This window comes from Dermacentor albipictus, chromosome 3, assembly GCF_038994185.2.
Source record: "Dermacentor albipictus isolate Rhodes 1998 colony chromosome 3, USDA_Dalb.pri_finalv2, whole genome shotgun sequence".
Lineage (NCBI taxonomy): Eukaryota > Metazoa > Arthropoda > Arachnida > Ixodida > Ixodidae > Dermacentor > Dermacentor albipictus.
Genome location: NC_091823.1, coordinates 118,563 through 136,838, shown reverse-complemented (window position 1 = coordinate 136,838; position 18,276 = coordinate 118,563). Strand labels below are relative to the sequence as shown.

The 18,276-nt window shown below is 45.3% G+C and overlaps 1 protein-coding gene and 1 long non-coding RNA gene across 7 annotated transcripts in view; one reads left to right on the top strand and one right to left on the bottom strand.

Annotated features, from left to right (window-relative positions):
• The window catches only part of LOC139057129 (uncharacterized), a 118,682-nt gene that overhangs the window by 564 nt on the left and 99,842 nt on the right, over nt 1-18,276 (top strand). For 2 of the 4 annotated variants that reach the window (XM_070534907.1, XM_070534908.1), the window contains exon 2: nt 7,317-7,610. In XM_070534907.1, the coding sequence (XP_070391008.1) occupies nt 7,317-7,610 (294 nt within the window). Of the gene's footprint in view, nt 1-7,316; nt 12,300-18,276 lie in introns of those variants that run through there. The other 2 variants (XM_070534906.1, XM_070534905.1) reach the window with 1 other exon arrangement.
• On the bottom strand, nt 875-3,859 carry LOC139057131 (uncharacterized). 3 transcript variants are annotated; one of them, XR_011512570.1, is made up of 4 exons: nt 3,225-3,859; nt 2,350-2,384; nt 1,321-1,395; nt 875-1,256 (listed from the first exon to the last, which is right to left on the bottom strand). It is a non-coding gene; the product is annotated as an uncharacterized lncRNA (long non-coding RNA). The 3 variants fall into 3 exon arrangements; XR_011512569.1 differs by having other exon boundaries at nt 2,350-3,408; nt 3,540-3,859; XR_011512568.1 differs by having other exon boundaries at nt 3,540-3,857.

The following is an 18,276-nucleotide window of genomic DNA, read 5'->3' as shown; positions in this document are numbered from 1 at the left end:
GCGCAGGAACTCCAGGGCACCCGAGGGACAGTGGGGGGATCAAAGCTCGAAGCAGAACGGTACGTAGGTTGGGGCCGCCGAGGCAGCTGTGTGCCAGGGAGTGTTCGCACGGACAGCTCCCCTGGCACGCGCAGCCGTGCCTTGCAAGGTCGAGATACTTTAAAGGCACCTGCGCCCATGGTCTTTCTTTTGCCTCGGCGCAGTGAGCACGATTAACGAGAATAATGTGGAGGGCATCCGGTGCAGTCGCGAATGCATCATGACAAATGTAGCTCGCGTCGCCTGGCGTCTGTAGTAATATCAGAGTTGGTTGTATGAATTTTATGCATAATACGTTTTGTTACGGTACCTCAACGGAATGGGTCTAGAGGACGGTGTTGGTACATTTTTTCGTATCGCCCTAATCCTATACCCCCACTACAAACACACACATACCCCCTTTTTTTATGTATACATACAATTCCTTGCCATGACGGATCATAGCCTCCTTTATTTTTGAAAAATAGAGGAGGCTATGGACCGATTGACCAGTTCAAGTTGTCAACTTGTCAGTAACTGTCGTAGGAATCACTGTAATAAACATAATTACACGATCGGATTGTTTACTTTCATTTTTTGTTGTAACACTGAGGACTACATAGAACTTTATTTTGTATATGTGAGAGAAGTATGTGGATATCACGAGCTTAAGCCAATGTGCGATACACAGACAAAGCAGCTGCTACAACATGAACTGCATTGAGGGCCACACAACACATACGTAATTAAAGGTGCAAAATATAGGGGGAAGCTTCAAAATACGCTCTGTAGCACTGCAAAGTATAACATATATTGTATGTGTACAATAAATGTTCAAAAATACAATGCATCAATGTACCATTTGCCTTCAAGTTTATTATGAAGTTCAAGTTTACTGAAGTTTATTATGAGCATATGTACAACAGGGATCAACTAACACACCCGCAGTCGAGGTGGCTGTTCGAGGTGTGCTGGCTGCCTCAGTGTGAGAGAAAGAAATTGGGTAAATGTCGACACCAGTGCCACTGCCTCTTGCCTCTGACCTGCACGTGCCTCTGCGGCATCTTTGTGCACAAGTGTGCTGGCGTGGTGAGGCGTAGGAGTCATCCGAGAGAAAGAGTATTGTTTACATGGAGAAGTGGCTGTTCACATTGCCTGTCACTTTCCCTCAAATGTTTCCTTGGCGACTAGGGTGACACACCCGCAGTCAAGGTGGCTGTTTGAGGTGTGCTGGCTGCCTAAACGAAATAAAAAGAAATTAGATGAATGTCGATACCAGTGCTATTGCTTATTGCCTCTTACCTGCATTTGCCTCCACGGCCTCTTGGTTTGCGGAGTCTGTATGAGGGAGCTGCTGTGGCTAGGCGTAGGCATTGTCTAAGCAAAAAGAAAAGGCCATTTAAATGGGGAATTATGGAAATAAATGCAGTTATGTCTGCTTCTTGCACTCTTCTTGCATAAAAGTTTTCAAACATAGTGTCCAGAACACACCAGCACTTTGACTGCTTCTGCTTTTTACCTGCAGGTGTTGTTGCGAGATCCTTAGTATGGCTGCATGCAGCATTGTAACACTTGGTGGAGGCATTTGAAGTGGTAGCCAAAAATATAAAGAATCATCCTTGTCTGCACGAATGCTTTCAATTTCTAAATGCAGTGGTAACTATCACTATTGGTGCAAGGCCCCCCCCCCCCACATCTATGCGGCAAGTGCCATAGCTCGAAACTGAATTGTTCCTTTATGTTTCACAAGGCATCTGATATGTCCACATTAGATGTGATGTGTTTGTTTTTATTTATCCCAGTGTGGAGAGAGCATCATTAAATGGCTGAAGTACTATAGCGCCAAACAGACGACACAAGAAGAGACACGGACGAGCGCTTATGTCTGTGTCTCTTCTTCTTGTGTCGTCTGTTTGGCGCTATAGTACTTCAGTAATATGCACCAACTAGCCCAACAAAAAGTTCTGATGAAATATCATTAAATGTTTTGTTTATTTTTGCGTGTCTTGTTTTTTGGTTTATTTCTGAATTTATCATGATGCTAAAGTGACTTATGTAATGGCAATCAGCTTTTGTTTTGCAGAAAAACAATGCATTTCCTGACCCATTGTATGACATCCCCTCACTCGCATAATTTTGCAGAGTATTCTACCTATATTGACTTGCTTGACCTCCACTAAAGGGTCTTGCATTTTTAAATACGACTCTTTCCTTAAAATCATTCGACACTTCTCATAATTTCTGTACCTTGGGCTTCTGATACTCTGCATTCACTATTTTTGCTTGTTTCTGACTAGAAATGTCTTCTTTAATTTAGAGCTTAAATTTTACCTTTGGAACACAGGGAAGGGCTTGCCATTGCATATCTGCATAAAAGGGAAACATGTTTCATTAAACATTTGCAAAATCCCATTGAAGATTGATGAATGCAGCTTGCAGTGTGATATGAATGAATGAGCCATAAAAGTAACTCATCTCACTTGGTAAATGAAAGCACATATTAGTGTGATGCACAAGATACGTTACACTAACGTGGTGGGTTCTCTTGCTTATAAAGCAATATAATCGGTGCGCGAGAAAAAAATTATTTTTGCATAACCCTTGTACACACCGACTTAAGGAAAATGAGCTGGAGCTGTCCACATGATGTACTTATTTTACCTGCGAGTATGGTCAACAAAAATGTGTCCCAGCTGCTTAGTGGTATTCCGGATTATGTCAGTATTGCATATGTGCCTGTTGTCGAAAATAATTGAATTTTGAAAGTGCTCGCAGGGATCTGATGTGCATATCTGCAATTTATGGGTACATGTAAAAGACTCAGCATCAAGTGCAAGTGAACGGTCCCACAGGCCCGGAGTCGATCATGCAAATAGATTCGCTGCACAAATTTGTGACCAGAAAAGATATGCCACATGAAATGGCATGCAAGGAAGTGTTGAAAATATTGCACAGTTAATAAAACGCCTAAGCTATTAATATGTGGCTTGATGCACTCGTTATGCAAAACGGAGGTGAGGCGTGCAGACAGGAAACAAGAGTAGAGTATTTACAAGCAAACAACATGCGCGCCGCCCACTTCTCTACTCTTGTGTCCTGTCTGCACGCCTCACCTCTGTTTTGCATAATGAATCCTTACGAACTAGCTCAGCTTTCTGTCGTTCTAAGTCTCGATGCACTCTATTTCGTCCGCATTAGGCACTCGCCTCTTGATTACTTCGTGGCACAGAAATACTCGGTCATCAGGCTGTTTTTCTGCTGTGGCCTTTGTAGAAGCATGATTGTTCGAAGTGCAACAATTAAACAGATTCTTTGAGTTGCTTGTGGCTTCGCCAGTACAATTCCGGTGCGCTGGTCCGCCTGTCCAGCAATTTCCTACTGAAGGGAAACCTGCAAATAAAAACACCGCTCCACATGCAGAAAAATGCTCTACTGTGACGCTTCTCGAACGATTGTGATGTACCACAAGAGCTGCCTACTCGCGTGATATTCTCAACAAGGAGATAAATTCATTTACTTACATGTGAAGGTATATGCCAGACCACTTCGGGGCTTCGGTGGCACATAAGGCACGAGTGTGTCATAGCGTCCGATGTCGACGCGCGATCGCATGTCAAACGAAACTACTACGCATCCAAAAAACAGATTCGAAACCGAAATTCGCGTCATCCTTTATTGCATGAATGCGTACATCGTGATTTACATAAGTCAGGGACTTAGCGATCGCTTTCTGTAAACTTAATATTAACGTACCACCTTCATAAAGCCATCAGGTATGCGTTTTTAGGTGACAAAGCATAAGGTGACCTGTACTTGTTCTCAGCTCTTTCAATAGTAATTGCGCTGGCCACATTGACCAGTAGCAACAGGGCGGCGCCCTAGAGGTTCCCACTTTTCCGGCCCAGCTTTTCCTCTAGAGTTGTTCTACTAACTCTATGCTTTATGTGGCGGCATTTTGTGCCGAATGGATGTGCTTTTCGGGGCTCCGTGGCGACGACGAAATCATAAGTTTTTGTGCATGCTTTGAGCTTGCTTCTGTTTTTATTTGCTGTTTTTTCATTTAAATAGTAATTGGGGGTTTTTCCGTTTCTTTCCTTTTTTTTATTTGTCTCTCGTATTTCCGGTGCGCGGGTGTGCTTCGTGTACGTTTGTTTTGCAGGATGATTAGAGCGTCCTTTCGTGCCACGTGTTCCAACATGTGCAGCCACAGAACACCTATACAAACTTAGAGAAGGGAAACTGTACCTTCCACAGTGCTACGGAAATCATAGAGTTTCTCACTACGTTATAGTGAGAAACTCTATGACGGAAATAAGCGTAGCGGTGGCGTCGTGAACTAAAGTATGTGACCACGGGTGGCGCTGTACGACAGGAAACGGAAACGGGGTTTTGCACACGCTTTACCAGGTGTTCTGTGGCTTTACTGGGTTTCTGGCTTCCGCGCCTCGATCGTGCTCCCGCCAGTTTAGTTGCTGTGTAGCAAACGTAGCGCCTATATTAAGTAGGCGCTACGTTTGCCACACAGCAACCAAACTGGCGGGAGCACGATCGAGGCGCAGAATACATGTAGCGCTGAGTCATATCGAGTTAAGGCACACTCTGAACTGACTTTTAAGGGCATCCCGAGCGGGTTTTCGTTTATTACGCCGCCGTTACGCCGAGTTGTGCCGCCGCGCTCCAGCTGTTGCATTTCGTGTAGGGCTACTGACAAAATGCGGTTTCCAGGTGGCACGATGGCCTCGACTGGAATAAACGCACACGACACCAAAGATTGAGTAAGCCTGAAAATATTTTATTTGCATTTTACAAGTGCAACAAAAAGCACACGTCTACGCATCCACACCAACGCGGTTACATAGTCAAGAACATAGGCAAGAAATGGCTCATTAATAAGGGTAGCACAAACGCACCAGAAAGAAGACCTAAGCTACAAAACGTACGGTCGGCTGCTAAGTATAATAATTTCCCTGTCACCGCGTGTCACTTTTATACAGCATCTTTACAGCACTACCAGGCCGGGTAGTTTGGCGGAAAGAATGCAACAGCTTACGGCCGTCAGCTGCCTCTGTCATAATTATCCTAATCTCCGCATCAACGTCGTGCAAGTCCGCATACAGGCATCTGTATCTGAACCATATATGTGCCAGCTTAATACATGTGTAGTGAAATTATGACAACCACTGCGTCTTATTATTAGGTTTAAGCAACACCTTCGAAGAATTAAAAGAAGCCCAAAGTATCGCACAGCTCATGAGACTCCAGCAGACCAAAACGGGAAGGGAACTGCTAATGAGGCTAGGCTTCGCGGAATCAATCAAAGAAACCCAAAGAACGGAGGGGATTCCTGATGAATATCGGAAAACATTCACTGTTAGCCCTATACCCAAAAACATGGACCCAAACCTCCACACGGCGCGAAGGGACGCAAGGGCGAAATACGTCGAAAAGTACCTGGCCACAAAAAACACAACAGTATACACAGATGCTGCAGTATACGCCAAGCAAAGAGGCACAAACATAGTAAAGACAGCTGCGATAGTAATAAGCCAGGACTACAAAGAGATCAGCAGCGCATCAATGAAGGACTGCTCGGTAACGGAAGCTGAGGAAATAGCCGTAGCTCTAGCGGCAGTGGAGGGCTACCGATCCGAAAGGTCTTTAACAATACTCACCGACTCGCAAGCTACGTGTCGGAATTACATGAACGGCAGAGTAGGACGCAGAGCGCTTCACATCCTCCGCTCCTGCAGGGCTAACAACAAAGTCAGGCATACAATTTTGGAATAGAAGGGAACCTAAGGGCGGACAAGGCAGCTCGAGAGCACACAAACCAAACGGCCACAAGCACCGATCCTGAGGAACCCATACCAGTCAACCCAAGCTACTCAGACATATTGAATTACTATAAGGGGGTCCGAATCAAATACCCTCCACCCCACAACAGCCTAAATCAGCATGAAGCAACCTCCTGGAGGAGGCTGCAAACAGGAACATATCCAAACCTAAACACACTAAGCAAGATGTTTCCCACCCAGTATAGAGACATTTGCCCCTGGTGCGGCGCCAAGCCCACCTTATATCACATTACATGGGAATGCGTTCAGAATCAGCAATTCCTTCAAATAAAAGACCCGAGTGCGGAGCAGTGGGAGAGGGTGCTCTCCAGCAGCGACCCGAAAGTCCAGCATGTAAGGCACGCTCGCCGAGTAGCCACCCTCAGTGGTGCCCTGGAATAGGGGCGTCGACCCTGCGCAGATGGGGAAGAAGACCGTGAAGATGGCCGACCACCTCTGCCACCGCTAATTTCTACACCATTAGAGCAAATAAAGTTTTTCCTCCTCCTCCTCCTCTTATCAAACGTATTGGTTTTGCAAATGCGCATTACAGCTGACGGAACGACATACTGTAAGTGAAGCACAAGAGAACAAGGACAAAAGGAGGATACAGCACTTGAAGAAATGAAGAATTAGTAGGCGTACAGCAAACAAGCGATGACGGAGAACACACAATGATCGGGTGTTCTATGGCATCGCTTTGCGTATTTACGGTGTTATGGAGATCAACGGCATAAAAACGTACCTTCAAGCGTACTCCCTCAACCTCCGCCGCATTTATCATGATAATCAACGCCTAAACAAAATGAGGCACTATTTTTTGCCAAGAGTAGACCTCTTTACAGCAAGTCTATGTAATGACTCGCAGACGAAACCAGCATGCTTTCGAAAATGTTTTACCGCCGTAGTATTCGAACGCCAACGGCCAGGAATCACATCGATGCCAATAGGCTGTCGGCTGTCGGTGGTTAATCAAGTACAAAAACCTTGACGCTATGACTAAAAAGCAGCTTCAACAATCAAATTTAAAAAAAATCAACTGCCTATTTGCCTGAGGTAACAAAACATCTTTAGACACCTCGATTGTTTGTGTCAATGGTTTGTGTAAAGTAAAAAAATTCACCATGTTTAGCGCCCCTAGCAGAGAAAGCACAAATTAAAGTATTCGACCAAATTACAGTAACTCCACTTGCGCGCTTACGCTGAAACGCGCCTCGATTGATTTTTCGCCCTCTGTGGCCATTTGTTGAACTTGAGAGTGTACGGGGCCTGGTGCAGCCTAGTGGGACGTTGAGTGTTTGTAGTCTTTAAGTAGTAGCTTGTAAGTGGCAAGAAAAATAGCTATTAGTGGTTTTACTGTGCGTGTTTGGTAGAAAAGTGAGAACGTGACCGCATGCGGCCAGCGGCCAGTTGGGGCACGCCACCGCAACGACAGTGGTCACAAAAATCCCCTTCTTGACGCAGGTTCTCGTCCTGTGGTTCGTGTTGTCGCTTCGGCTGAGCTTCCACGGCAGCAACACGTTTCTGGCTTATCACCAAAGCGCACCCGCCCAAATGCTACCCATGGCCCTGAACGATTCTTCGCAAGTCACCTCACACAGGCCGTTCCTTGCCACAGTCCGGTTTTTCGTCTGGCAACATCGAGCAACTATGCACGAGGGACAGCCGCATCGACTACATATTGCACCACCGGACTGGGGCCAGTTGGGGCACGCCACCGCAACGACAGTGGTCACAAAAATCCCCTTCTTGACGCAGGTCAGTTACCTTCCGAACGCGGCTTGTGTCCGCTCTGGAAATCGCTGTTTTCTTGCGGTGTCGTGCCCCCCTTGTGTTATTGGAACTTGTTGTGGGCTGTTGTGTGAAATGTTATCTCAATATTTCAATGCTAACACAATTAGTCTGCTCCTGTTGCTGTCGGGCGACGTAGAATTAAACCCAGGACCAACTGACGTTTCACCGCCGTCCATTGAAACTATTGCAAAGGCCATATCTCGCATAGAAACATCACAAAGCTCTGTTCTGTCCGAACTTTCTCTAATCCGAGCATCACAGAATAGCATCGAGACCCTCGTGACCAGCCTTTCGGCTCGCGTTGATGCCCTGGAGAAGATTGTCCAGTCGACTCAATCAAACGAAATAGGTTTAAAGGCGGACGTGAATGGTAGCCTTGCAAAACTTTCCACTGAAATCAAAGTTCTTACCGAAAAATGCGATGATGCAGAAAATCGCCTGCGTCGTTCAAACTTACTTTTCTGTGGAATTCAAGACACAAAGGGTGAGACCTGGCTTGAGTCTCAGACCAAAATAGTATCATTCTGCTCCGAGCAACTCGGCTTATCCGTTAGTACAGACGACTTGGAGCGTGCACACCGACTTGGTCGTTACCAGCAAGACAAAACTAGGCCTATTATTGTAAAATATGCAAGATTTAAAGATAAATCAAGAATTCTTGCAGTGGCTTCTAAGCTCAAGGGCACGAATTTTTCGATTCGCGAGGACTACTCAGCCAGAGTTCGACAGGCGCGAAGGAAACTTTATCTTCATGGACAACAGAGCGGTAGATCATTTAAACTTCGCTTTGACAAGCTGCTGCTTGATGGCAAACAATTCACGTACAATGCTGAATCTGATTGTATAGTTGAACTGAGGGCATAGCGGTCACTGCGTCTCTCCAGGCATGCGCGCCCCTCCTCTCCCCCCCAGACCTGCCGCGCCTCGGTTACTGTCCCTGTTTATCAAAGTATGTCGGTCTTGCTTGCAAACATGCGTAGTTACCTGCCTAAGAAAGACGCTCTAGAATCTCTCTTGAAAGACAACAATACTGACCTTGCTATACTTACGGAATCTTGGCTGCATCCAAATATTGCTGACCACGAGCTACTAAATGATAGCCACACATACGCTGTTCACAGGCTTGACAGGTTGGGGCGCAGGGGAGGCGGCATTTTGATTTTTGTGAAAGAAAGTGTTCCTTCATATGTCACCAAATTGAACTGTCAACATGAAATTTTGTGTGTAAATATATCACTTCGGTCAAGTATGACTGTGATTATAGCTTGTTATCGCGCTCCTGACTATGATGTTTCTTTCAACCATGAACTAAATTCTGTACTAGCGAATCTTTACTCACGCTTCCCGTCTGCGAACTTTATGCTCTGTGGCGATTTTAATTTTCCGGACATTAACTGGGCAAATCTAGACGCACATTACCAGCAATCCAAAGATTTTCTTGACACAATCCTTACATTCAACTTTACTCAGATGGTTAATATGGCAACCCGTGGGGAGAACATTCTAGACCTTGTCCTTGTCTCTAACCCCAAAATAATAAAATCGCTATCATCCGTAGCTGGTCTAAGCGACCGCAAATTACTGCTATTTAATCTCTGCATCCCAGTTCCTTTCAGACAGCCCTCGACCAAATACATTAGGGACTACAACAAAGCAGATTTTAGCAAAATTAACACTGAACTGAACACTTTCTCACATTTTTTTCGTGAGACTGCTCCTTCTCGTACAGTAGATGAAAACTGGTTGTTATTTAAGAATAAATTATTACGGCTTGTTGAGAGACATGTACCTCTTGTTCGCATTCGCGGTGATTTAGGAAAACCCTGGTTTTCCAACACACTTCGGAGGCTGTCGGGAAGGAAAAAACGTCTGTTTCGTGATGCGAAACGCTCTAAATCTTGTTCAAAGTGGGACAAGTACTTCAAATGCCTGCGCAAATACACTAGCACTTTGAGACAATCCAAAAAGAAGTTCTTCCACCACGATTTGCCTAACATCATACGTGTCAAACCCAAGAAATTTTGGAATATTTTGAAACCAAACAATAGCTCCAATAACATTTCCTTGACTTATCCTGACGGTTCAAACGTGCCGCTTGATCAGCGGTCAGACGTAATGAACTCATATTTTTCTTCTGTTTTCACTCGTGAGCCTGCACTGAAGGACTTTGATTTGCCCATCCACAGTTTTCCCCTCATGTTTCCCATTACAATTACTTCTCAAGGCATTATGAAACTTATTGATAACCTAAAGATTTCTAGTGCCCCCGGGCCAGATAACATCACTGCTAAGGTACTAAAAGGTACGAAAGAAATTTCCAGTCATATATTACAAATAATTTTTACCCAGTCCATTACTGACAGTTCACTTCCAAATGACTGGAAGATTAGTAAAGTGGTACCGGTATATAAGTCAGGCAGCCGCTCTGATCCTTCCAACTATCGCCCCATTTCCCTAACGAGTATTCCCTGTAAACTATTAGAACATATAATATATTCGCAAATAGCATGTCATCTCGGTGATCATTCCTTCTTTTTTCACAATCAGCATGGTTTCCGGCCTGGTTTGTCATGCGATACACAGCTTTTTGAATTTATTACTGAACTTCACCTGAATTTAGACTCATCACTTCAAACTGACGTCATATATCTAGACTTCGCCAAAGCATTTGACTGTGTTCCCCATCAGCGGCTTTTGGCCAAACTTTCATGCCTCGGTCTCGACCCTCTCGCACTGTCATGGATCCGTTGCTTTCTTACTAATCGATTCCAGTACACAGCTATCGGAAATCATTTCTCAACCACTGCTAGCGTCATCTCCGGAGTACCACAGGGGTCCGTCCTCGGTCCCCTTCTCTTTCTCATCTTCATAAACGACCTTCCCAACGGCATATCATCCAATATCCGACTTTTTGCAGATGACTGCGTAATCTACCGTCGCATTACAGACCCAGCCGACCATGCAACGCTCCAAAAAGACTTACATTCATTAGAAACCTGGTGTTCCAACTCTTTAATGAAACTTAACATCTCCAAATGTAAAGTTATGCAGGTATCCCGTAAACACTCTAACAAGAATCACTCGTACTTTTTAAACTCGACAGCCCTATCCACCGTTGAGTCGTATCGTTATCTCGGTATTACTATTAATAGCAAGTTGACCTGGTCCGACCATATAACAAAATTGGCTACCGACACTAATAAATCACTTGGTTACGTCAGACGTACCCTTGCGCTGTGCCCCTCATCCACAAGAAAACTAGCTTATGAAACTTTTATTCGAAGTAAACTTGACTACGCCTCAGCTATTTGGAGCCCGCACCAAGCTTACTTAATTAATATGTTAGAATCAATACAAAATCGTGCCGCTAGATTCATCACTTCCAGATACAGCCGTGAAGAAAGTGTCAGTGCGATTAAATCATCTCTAGGACTCGAACCATTGGTGTTGCGTCGGAAAATTGCGAAACTGTGCCTTTTCCAGCGACTTTATTATAACTTCCCCGAACTGCATGGAAGGCTTCTAATCCCACCAACCCGTACATCTCGTCGCCTTTTTTACTCTTGCAGCATCCAGCGCTAGCATGGTTCAACAGCTTCCTTTAATCAATCGTTTTTGCCTAGCGCCATTATAGAGTGGAACAATTTACCAGATAGAGTTGTCAATGAGCGCAACCCCATTATCTTCAAGCAGCTGCTTACTGATCACCTTAAACCCTAACCTTACAATGACCGTACTGTGCCTTCATTCTTTTGCGATTGCCGTCTCACATTGTGACTGTTCTGCTGATTTGCTTTTGCATTCTATTCAGTGTGCCTCTTGTTGTTGTTGTTGTTTTATTTTATTATTTTTTATTATTTTTAATGCGAATCCACAGGCTGAGTCTTGTAAGAAATTGTAACCATATCTTTGTTTCTATCCTTATCTTCTGTAACCCCCCCTTATGTAATACCCCGACAGGGGTCCTTAAGGAAAAATAAATGATGATGATGATTTTGTGCCGAATGGATGTGCTTTTCGGGGCTCCGTGGCGACGACGAAATCATAAGTTTTTGTGCATGCTTTGAGCTTGCTTCTGTTTTTATTTGCTGTTTTTTTCATTTAAATAGTAATTGGGGGTTTTTCCGTTTCTTTCCTTTTTTTTATTTGTCTCTCGTATTTCCGGTGCGCGGGTGTGCTTCGTGTACGTTTGTTTTGCAGGATGATTAGAGCGTCCTTTCGTGCCACGTGTTCCAACATGTGCAGCCTAGTGGGACGTTGAGTGTTTGTAGTCTTTAAGTAGTAGCTTGTAAGTGGCAAGAAAAATAGCTATTAGTGGTTTTACTGTGCGTGTTTGGTAGAAAAGTGAGAACGTGACCGCATGGTTGAGCGCGTCATACCTTTGGTCTCCGCGGCATTGATTGTTTTTGAAACAGTGGTGAGAGTTGCTTTGCGGCATTTTGAGGATTTGGATCCTGTGCGTATCGGTTTTTTCTAGAAGGCACGTGCTCTGCATTGATATAGTATTATAGGCACCCTGCAATGCAGTTTGCCTGTACATGTCGCGCCACCTGGTAGCGGCGGTGAGCACCCGCGGGTAGGTCCTCACCGTCATTTCACCATTGCCCGTGGTGCGCTCTGGCCCGCCTGCAAGCCTGCTTTTCCAATTTTCCAATGGATTCCCCGCGGCCTCTTCGCAGCTCCTTCGGGAGAAGCATGAACAAAAAGAACAAGCGCAGATACTGCTGCGTTAAGGACTGTCACAACCGCCAAGGGGATGTCGGCATCAAATTGTACCGCTTCCCTTCAAAACCAGGGGAAGCAACCCGGCGGCTGAAGTGGATCGTCGCAGTTCGTGTCGGTCTTGCGACTTTCTGTTAAAAGAACGAAGACGTAAGTGCAACAACAAGAAAAAGAAATGAAAAAGAGCCAGCAGCGGCATCTTTAAAACACGCAATAAAGCGTCAGCTGCATAAAAACGCGTGAATTGATTCTGGCTGTTGTAAATCAGTTTTGATAGTTGTTTAGCTCGTCTTGCTCCAAAGAAAACGCGCAGTGGTTGTTAGGTGTCAAATCTAGCTTCGTAAGCGCTCCGTGCTGGAGCTTTGTATGCGCTGTGCTTCTTCCTGCGCCAAGATCAAGACGCAAATGCTGGAACCGAACTCATTCGTGCCGATGTTTACTCGCGCTTAGAACAACTGAACTAAGGTTGGAGTACACTGCAGAACACATCGAATATTCGAAAATTAGCATTTCCCTTGCACACACAAGCGCATATTTGTTAAGTCTTCACGTTGTTTATTCTCAGCTGATTGCTATCTATGATGCTTCAGCGGTAATGCCTGTATCTCACATTCGAGCCCGAACGACAACACCATAATATGCTCGATGCACTTTGTCAACGGAGAAAAAAAGCACTTACCGGCCAATTCGCCAGAACCTCTACAATGTGAGGTGCAAGGTACGCTCCAAGTAAGGAAGCGACAAATTACAGTTCAATGACGTCCACGGCCGTATCTGCTCACTTAAGTGGCATAAAATAATGATTTGTTAACGCACTTTGAGATCGACGTGGTAAGCATACTTACTTTGTTCAGATAAATACTTCGCGACCTGCGGCGGTTGCTTAGTGGCTACGGTGTTGGGCTGCTGAGCGCAAGGTCGCGGGAGTAAATCCCGGCCACGGCGGCCGAATTTCGAGGGTGTCGAAATACCAAAACACCCGTGTAATTAGATTTAGGTCCACGTTAAAGAACCCCAGGTGGTCCAAATTATTCCGGAGTCTGCCGCCACGGCGTGCCTCCTAATCAGATCGTGGATTTGGCACCTAAAACACAATTTCATTTAAGCACCTCACTGTAATGCCCGTGCTGTTTACTACTTTGACACGGTATACGTGGTTGCAGTCGTAAATTTGACGTCCTTTCTCAAGCGTCGGTGGTAAAAAATGGGCCTCGACGTTTTCGATTGCCTTAAAACTGGAATTTAAAACGTTCGAAATGCTTCAAACGAGCGCCGCAAAAGCATGCCTCCGCAGCAGCGGCCGCCTCGCGCTACTGACACGGTGGCGGTGACGGCTGAGCCGATCGCCGCGCCGCCTGACCATTGCAGGGAGGCCATAGTATTTGCAAAAAGCCGTGCAATACATGGCGAGAAAGCCGGTAAAGCAAGCAGTACGGGGGGCGACTCTCAAGGCAGATGAGGAGACGGGTGAGAATGGAGAGGGCGTCGAATCAACCGGCGCACAATGTGATGTCGATACTAGGATGGAGAAAATGGAGAGTTTCCAGGAAGAGCTTTTCATACAGGTGCAAGAGCTCAAAAATGAGCTAAACACGGAGCGTGAGGCACGGAAGGTAGTTGAAAAGAGACTGGAAGCAGCCGAGGAAAAGCTGAACAGGATCGCCATTGTGACCGAGAATGTGCGTGACAATGGAACGCAGACCCCCGACGCGACAGGCGCGGGAGGGTCAGAGAAATCCGCGGAACGCAGGCAGGGTGATGATGGGTTAGCTGGAAAGAGCGGCACCTACCTTGAGGCCGCTACGCGGAAAAAGCAGGAGCCGAGGGGACAATGCCCCTTGTCGAGTCCGAATCACGCGGAAAATGACAAAGGGAAGCAGGGAGAGGTAGGAGAGAGTGAAAGGGTGATTATTGCAGGCGATTCAAACCTGGCTGGGTGCTCAAAAGCAATTGTGGAGAGAGTGAAAGGCGACAAAAGAGTGGCGGTAGGGACATTTCCAGGGCGCACACTGGGTTCTGTCATGGAGCGAGCAAAAGAAAAGCTCGCGGAAAATGCCCACGTGCGCAACCTCGTCATAGTAGCAGGTGGGCTAAATGACGTCCTAAACAGGAAAGGGCCAGGACTAGCCCAGCGCTTGGCGAAGGGGGTGGACGACTTGCGTGAGCTATCCCCTCAGGTGCAGATCGTGGTATGCACGGTACCGGAGGTACCTGTGCGTGACAGTCGCGTACAAAGAGCCGTAGTGGCTGCTAATGAGGCAATATGGAAAATGAGCCGAGAGAAAGGCTTCGAGGTTGTCGAAGTAAACAGGGAAGTGAGAAGTTGCGGTGGTTTTAAACGAGACGGGATCCACTTCAATTACAGGTTAGCACGAGAAGTGGGCTGACGACTTGGTGGTCGCGCTGTTGCTTTTTTAGGGGGCCCGCGGGCGCTCAGGAGGTCAGAGTAGATAGTAATGAAGAAGGTCCCCTAGGAGAACATCAGAAGAGCATCGCCGTCGATAATAGAAAAAGGAGGAAAACAAGAAAAAGAGCTCGCCATGCAATAGGTTACATAAACATGCAGGGCGGCAGAAGAAAGGAAAAGTGGGCAGAGATTGAGGAGCAGTTACACAGAGAACAAATAGGGGTGTATGCGGTTACAGAAACGCACCTTAGAGACTCAGAAGAGCCACCAGTTATTGACAATTATGTTTCCGAAGGGTGCAACAGAACTAAGTCGGAAAGAAAGGGAGGGGGAGTCGGAACGCTCATCCATCAGGGAGCCAATGGAAAAGTAAATTCACAATGTCAAGAGCATCTTTGATTATCAGGTACAATAAGTGGGAAAGAAACTTGGCTGGGCGTTACGTATTTGTGGACCGGAAAAAATTGCACACAGAGAAATAAAGAGTTAGTGGAATGCATAAGCGCTGATATTAAGGGTTTCGGGAGTGGTGCTGAAATTGTCCTGTTAGGTGACATGAATGCCCACATACAGGATTTAGATGGCTATACCGACAATAACGGGAAGTCAATGCTGGACCTTTGTGAGCAAAATAACCTCGTGATCGTGAATACAGGGCCTAAGTGTGAAGGACAGATCACGTGGGAAGTGGGAAACCGGCAATCGACCATTGATTACTGTCTGATGACAGAAGGAATTTATGATAAGTTGAGAGAAATAGTCATCGATGAGGAAGGGTTTAACAGCATAGGTAGTGACCATAAACGCATCATATTGAAAATGGGATATGTAGTTGGGAAAGAGAGCAAGGAGAGCAAAATGGCCAGTCCAAATTTGAACGCTGAACAAATAGCAAATACAGTCACTAGAGTTGAGGAAGAACTTGGCAAATGGCCAAGTAAAGAGTGGGAATATGGTGAGCTTATAAGTGTAATAAAGACAGAAATACGGAAAGAGAACCAACATGTTCGTTGGAAAGGAAAAAAGAAACCGAAAAGCTTGTGGAACAAGGAGATACGAGAAGCGATCGCCGAACGACAGAAAGCATCTCGAGAGCACAGGCAGGCAAAGAAGGCGCAGTTGCCACAGGATGAAGTAACTAGTAAATGGGAAATATACCGGGAGAAAAAGTGTATGGTTCAAATACTGGTGCAAGCAAAATTAAAAGGTGAAAGTGAACGTTGGTTGTCAGAAATACGTGAGAAACAGAAGGCCGCACCTAGAATATTTTGGAACCACATAAAATTATTAGGCAGGAAGTCAACAAGAATACAACAACATATCCTAGACGAAGATGAAAACAGACTCGAAGGAGAAGCGGCAATAAATTACATCCGAAAAGCAACAGCCGAATCTTTCCAAGGCAATGACGAGGGTATACTTGTTGAAAAAAAAGAGCATGAAAGAGACCCAAGGGGGAAAGCAGCTGGTGCTAACAAATTTAAACTGGAAGAAAGCGGAAGAGAAAATTCCTAAGCGTACAGCCACAGGGCTAGACGAGGTTCCCATTAGGCTGATAAATGAACTAGGACCAAAAAGTAAGGAAGCTCTGGTGAAAGCAGTGGAAAGAACTTTAAAAGATAGACGAATACCAGACAGCTGGCGACAAAGTAGAATGAATTTGATTTATAAAGGAAAGGGGGAGAAAGACAGAATTCACTCGTATAGACCGTTGACCATTACATCGGTAATATACAGGCTAGCAATGCAGGCAATCAAATTAAAGCTTCAAGCATGGACAGAGAATAATCGCATTTTTGGAGAGCTTCAGAATGGTTTCAGAATAGGTAGGCGTTTGGATGACAACTTGTTTGTTCTTACTCAGTGTATTGAAATATCAAAAGCAGAAAGCAGACCGTTGTATGTGGCCTTTTTAGACATTACAGGAGCCTACGACAACGTGGACCGCAACATATTGTGGGATATCCTGGAAGGGGAAGGCTTAGGTAACGATTGTATACAGCTTTTGAGAGATATTTACCTAGAAAATACCGTTTGCGTTGAATGGGAAGGGATGAGGAGCGAGGAGAAAGTTCATATCAACAAGGGACTGAGGCAGGGGTGCCCTTTATCCCCGCTGCTGTTTATGATGTACATGGTGAGGATGGAGAGGGAGCTAGAAGGAAGTAATATCGGGTTTAATCTCTCATACAAACAGGCGGGTACAGTAATAGAGCAGCAACTCCCAGGTTTTTTTTATGCGGACGACATTGTGTTGCTAGCTAACAAGCAAAGTGATTTGCAACGTCTGGCTAATATCTGTGGACAGGAAGGCAACAATTTAGGCTTGAAGTTTAGTGTTAGAAAATCAGGTGTTATGGTATTCAATGAAAACAGTGAACAGACAGTGGAGATACAGGGCCAAGAAATACCTCGGGTAACAGAATATAAATACCTTGGTATATGGATAAACGAAGGCAATGGATATATGGAAACACAGGAAAAAACCATAACAGTAAAGGGGAAGAGAAATGCAGCCATAATGAAGCACAGAGCGCTATGGGGATACAATAAATACGAGGTCCTCCGAGGTATGTGGAAAGGTGTAATGGTTCCAGGACTTACTTTTGGAAATGCGGTTGTTTGCTATAAATCAGGGGTACAATCAGGACTCGACGGGAACCAAAGGCCAGTGGGTCACCTCGCATTGGGCGCTCACGGGAAGACTACAAATGAAGCTGTGCAGGGTGATATGGGCTGGACTAGTTTTCAAGTGAGGGAAGCTCGCAGTAAATTTGAGTATGAAGAACGGCTGAGGAATATGGAAGAAAGTAAATGGGCTGGGAGAGTGTTCAGGTATCTGTACAGGAAAAACATTGATTCACAGTGGAGGAAAAGAACTAGGAAGCTTACCAGCAAGTATGCGGCCTGTAGGGTGGACAACACAACAACAAAGGTCAAGCGGAAAGTCAGAGAAGCTGAATTAATCTCATGGGTGGCGGCAATGGAAAAGAAACCTGCCATGAGTAACTACTTAAGAGGAAAAAACGAAATCAGGAAAGAAACCATTTATGATAACTCAAAGGGAAGCTCATTACTTTTCGAAGCGAGATCAGGATGCTTTAGAACACGCACCTATAAAGCGAGATATAAGAAGGAAGAAGAAGCATGTGCTTGCTGTGGTAAAGCTAGGGAAACGACGGAGCATGTTTTATTAGAATGTGAAGGCGTCTACCCAGCGGTCGATTTAGGCACCACTGGCCTCCTTGAAGCCCTTGGCTTCAGAGGGAGCAGTGGTAAAGCAAACATGTCCGCAATAGACATTAGTAAGAGGCGACTGGAGGATAGGTGGAAGAAAAGTAGGGAAACGACAAAAGACGGAGACGTACAAAAGCACAGTTCGCAATAGGGGACCAGAAAATTTGGGCGTGGTAGTTCATAGTGTTTTTTTTCTTTTTTTTATTGTTTAACCTAGGTAGAATATTAGGCAGTATAGTAGCAAGAGCTTGGTGGCGCAACCCA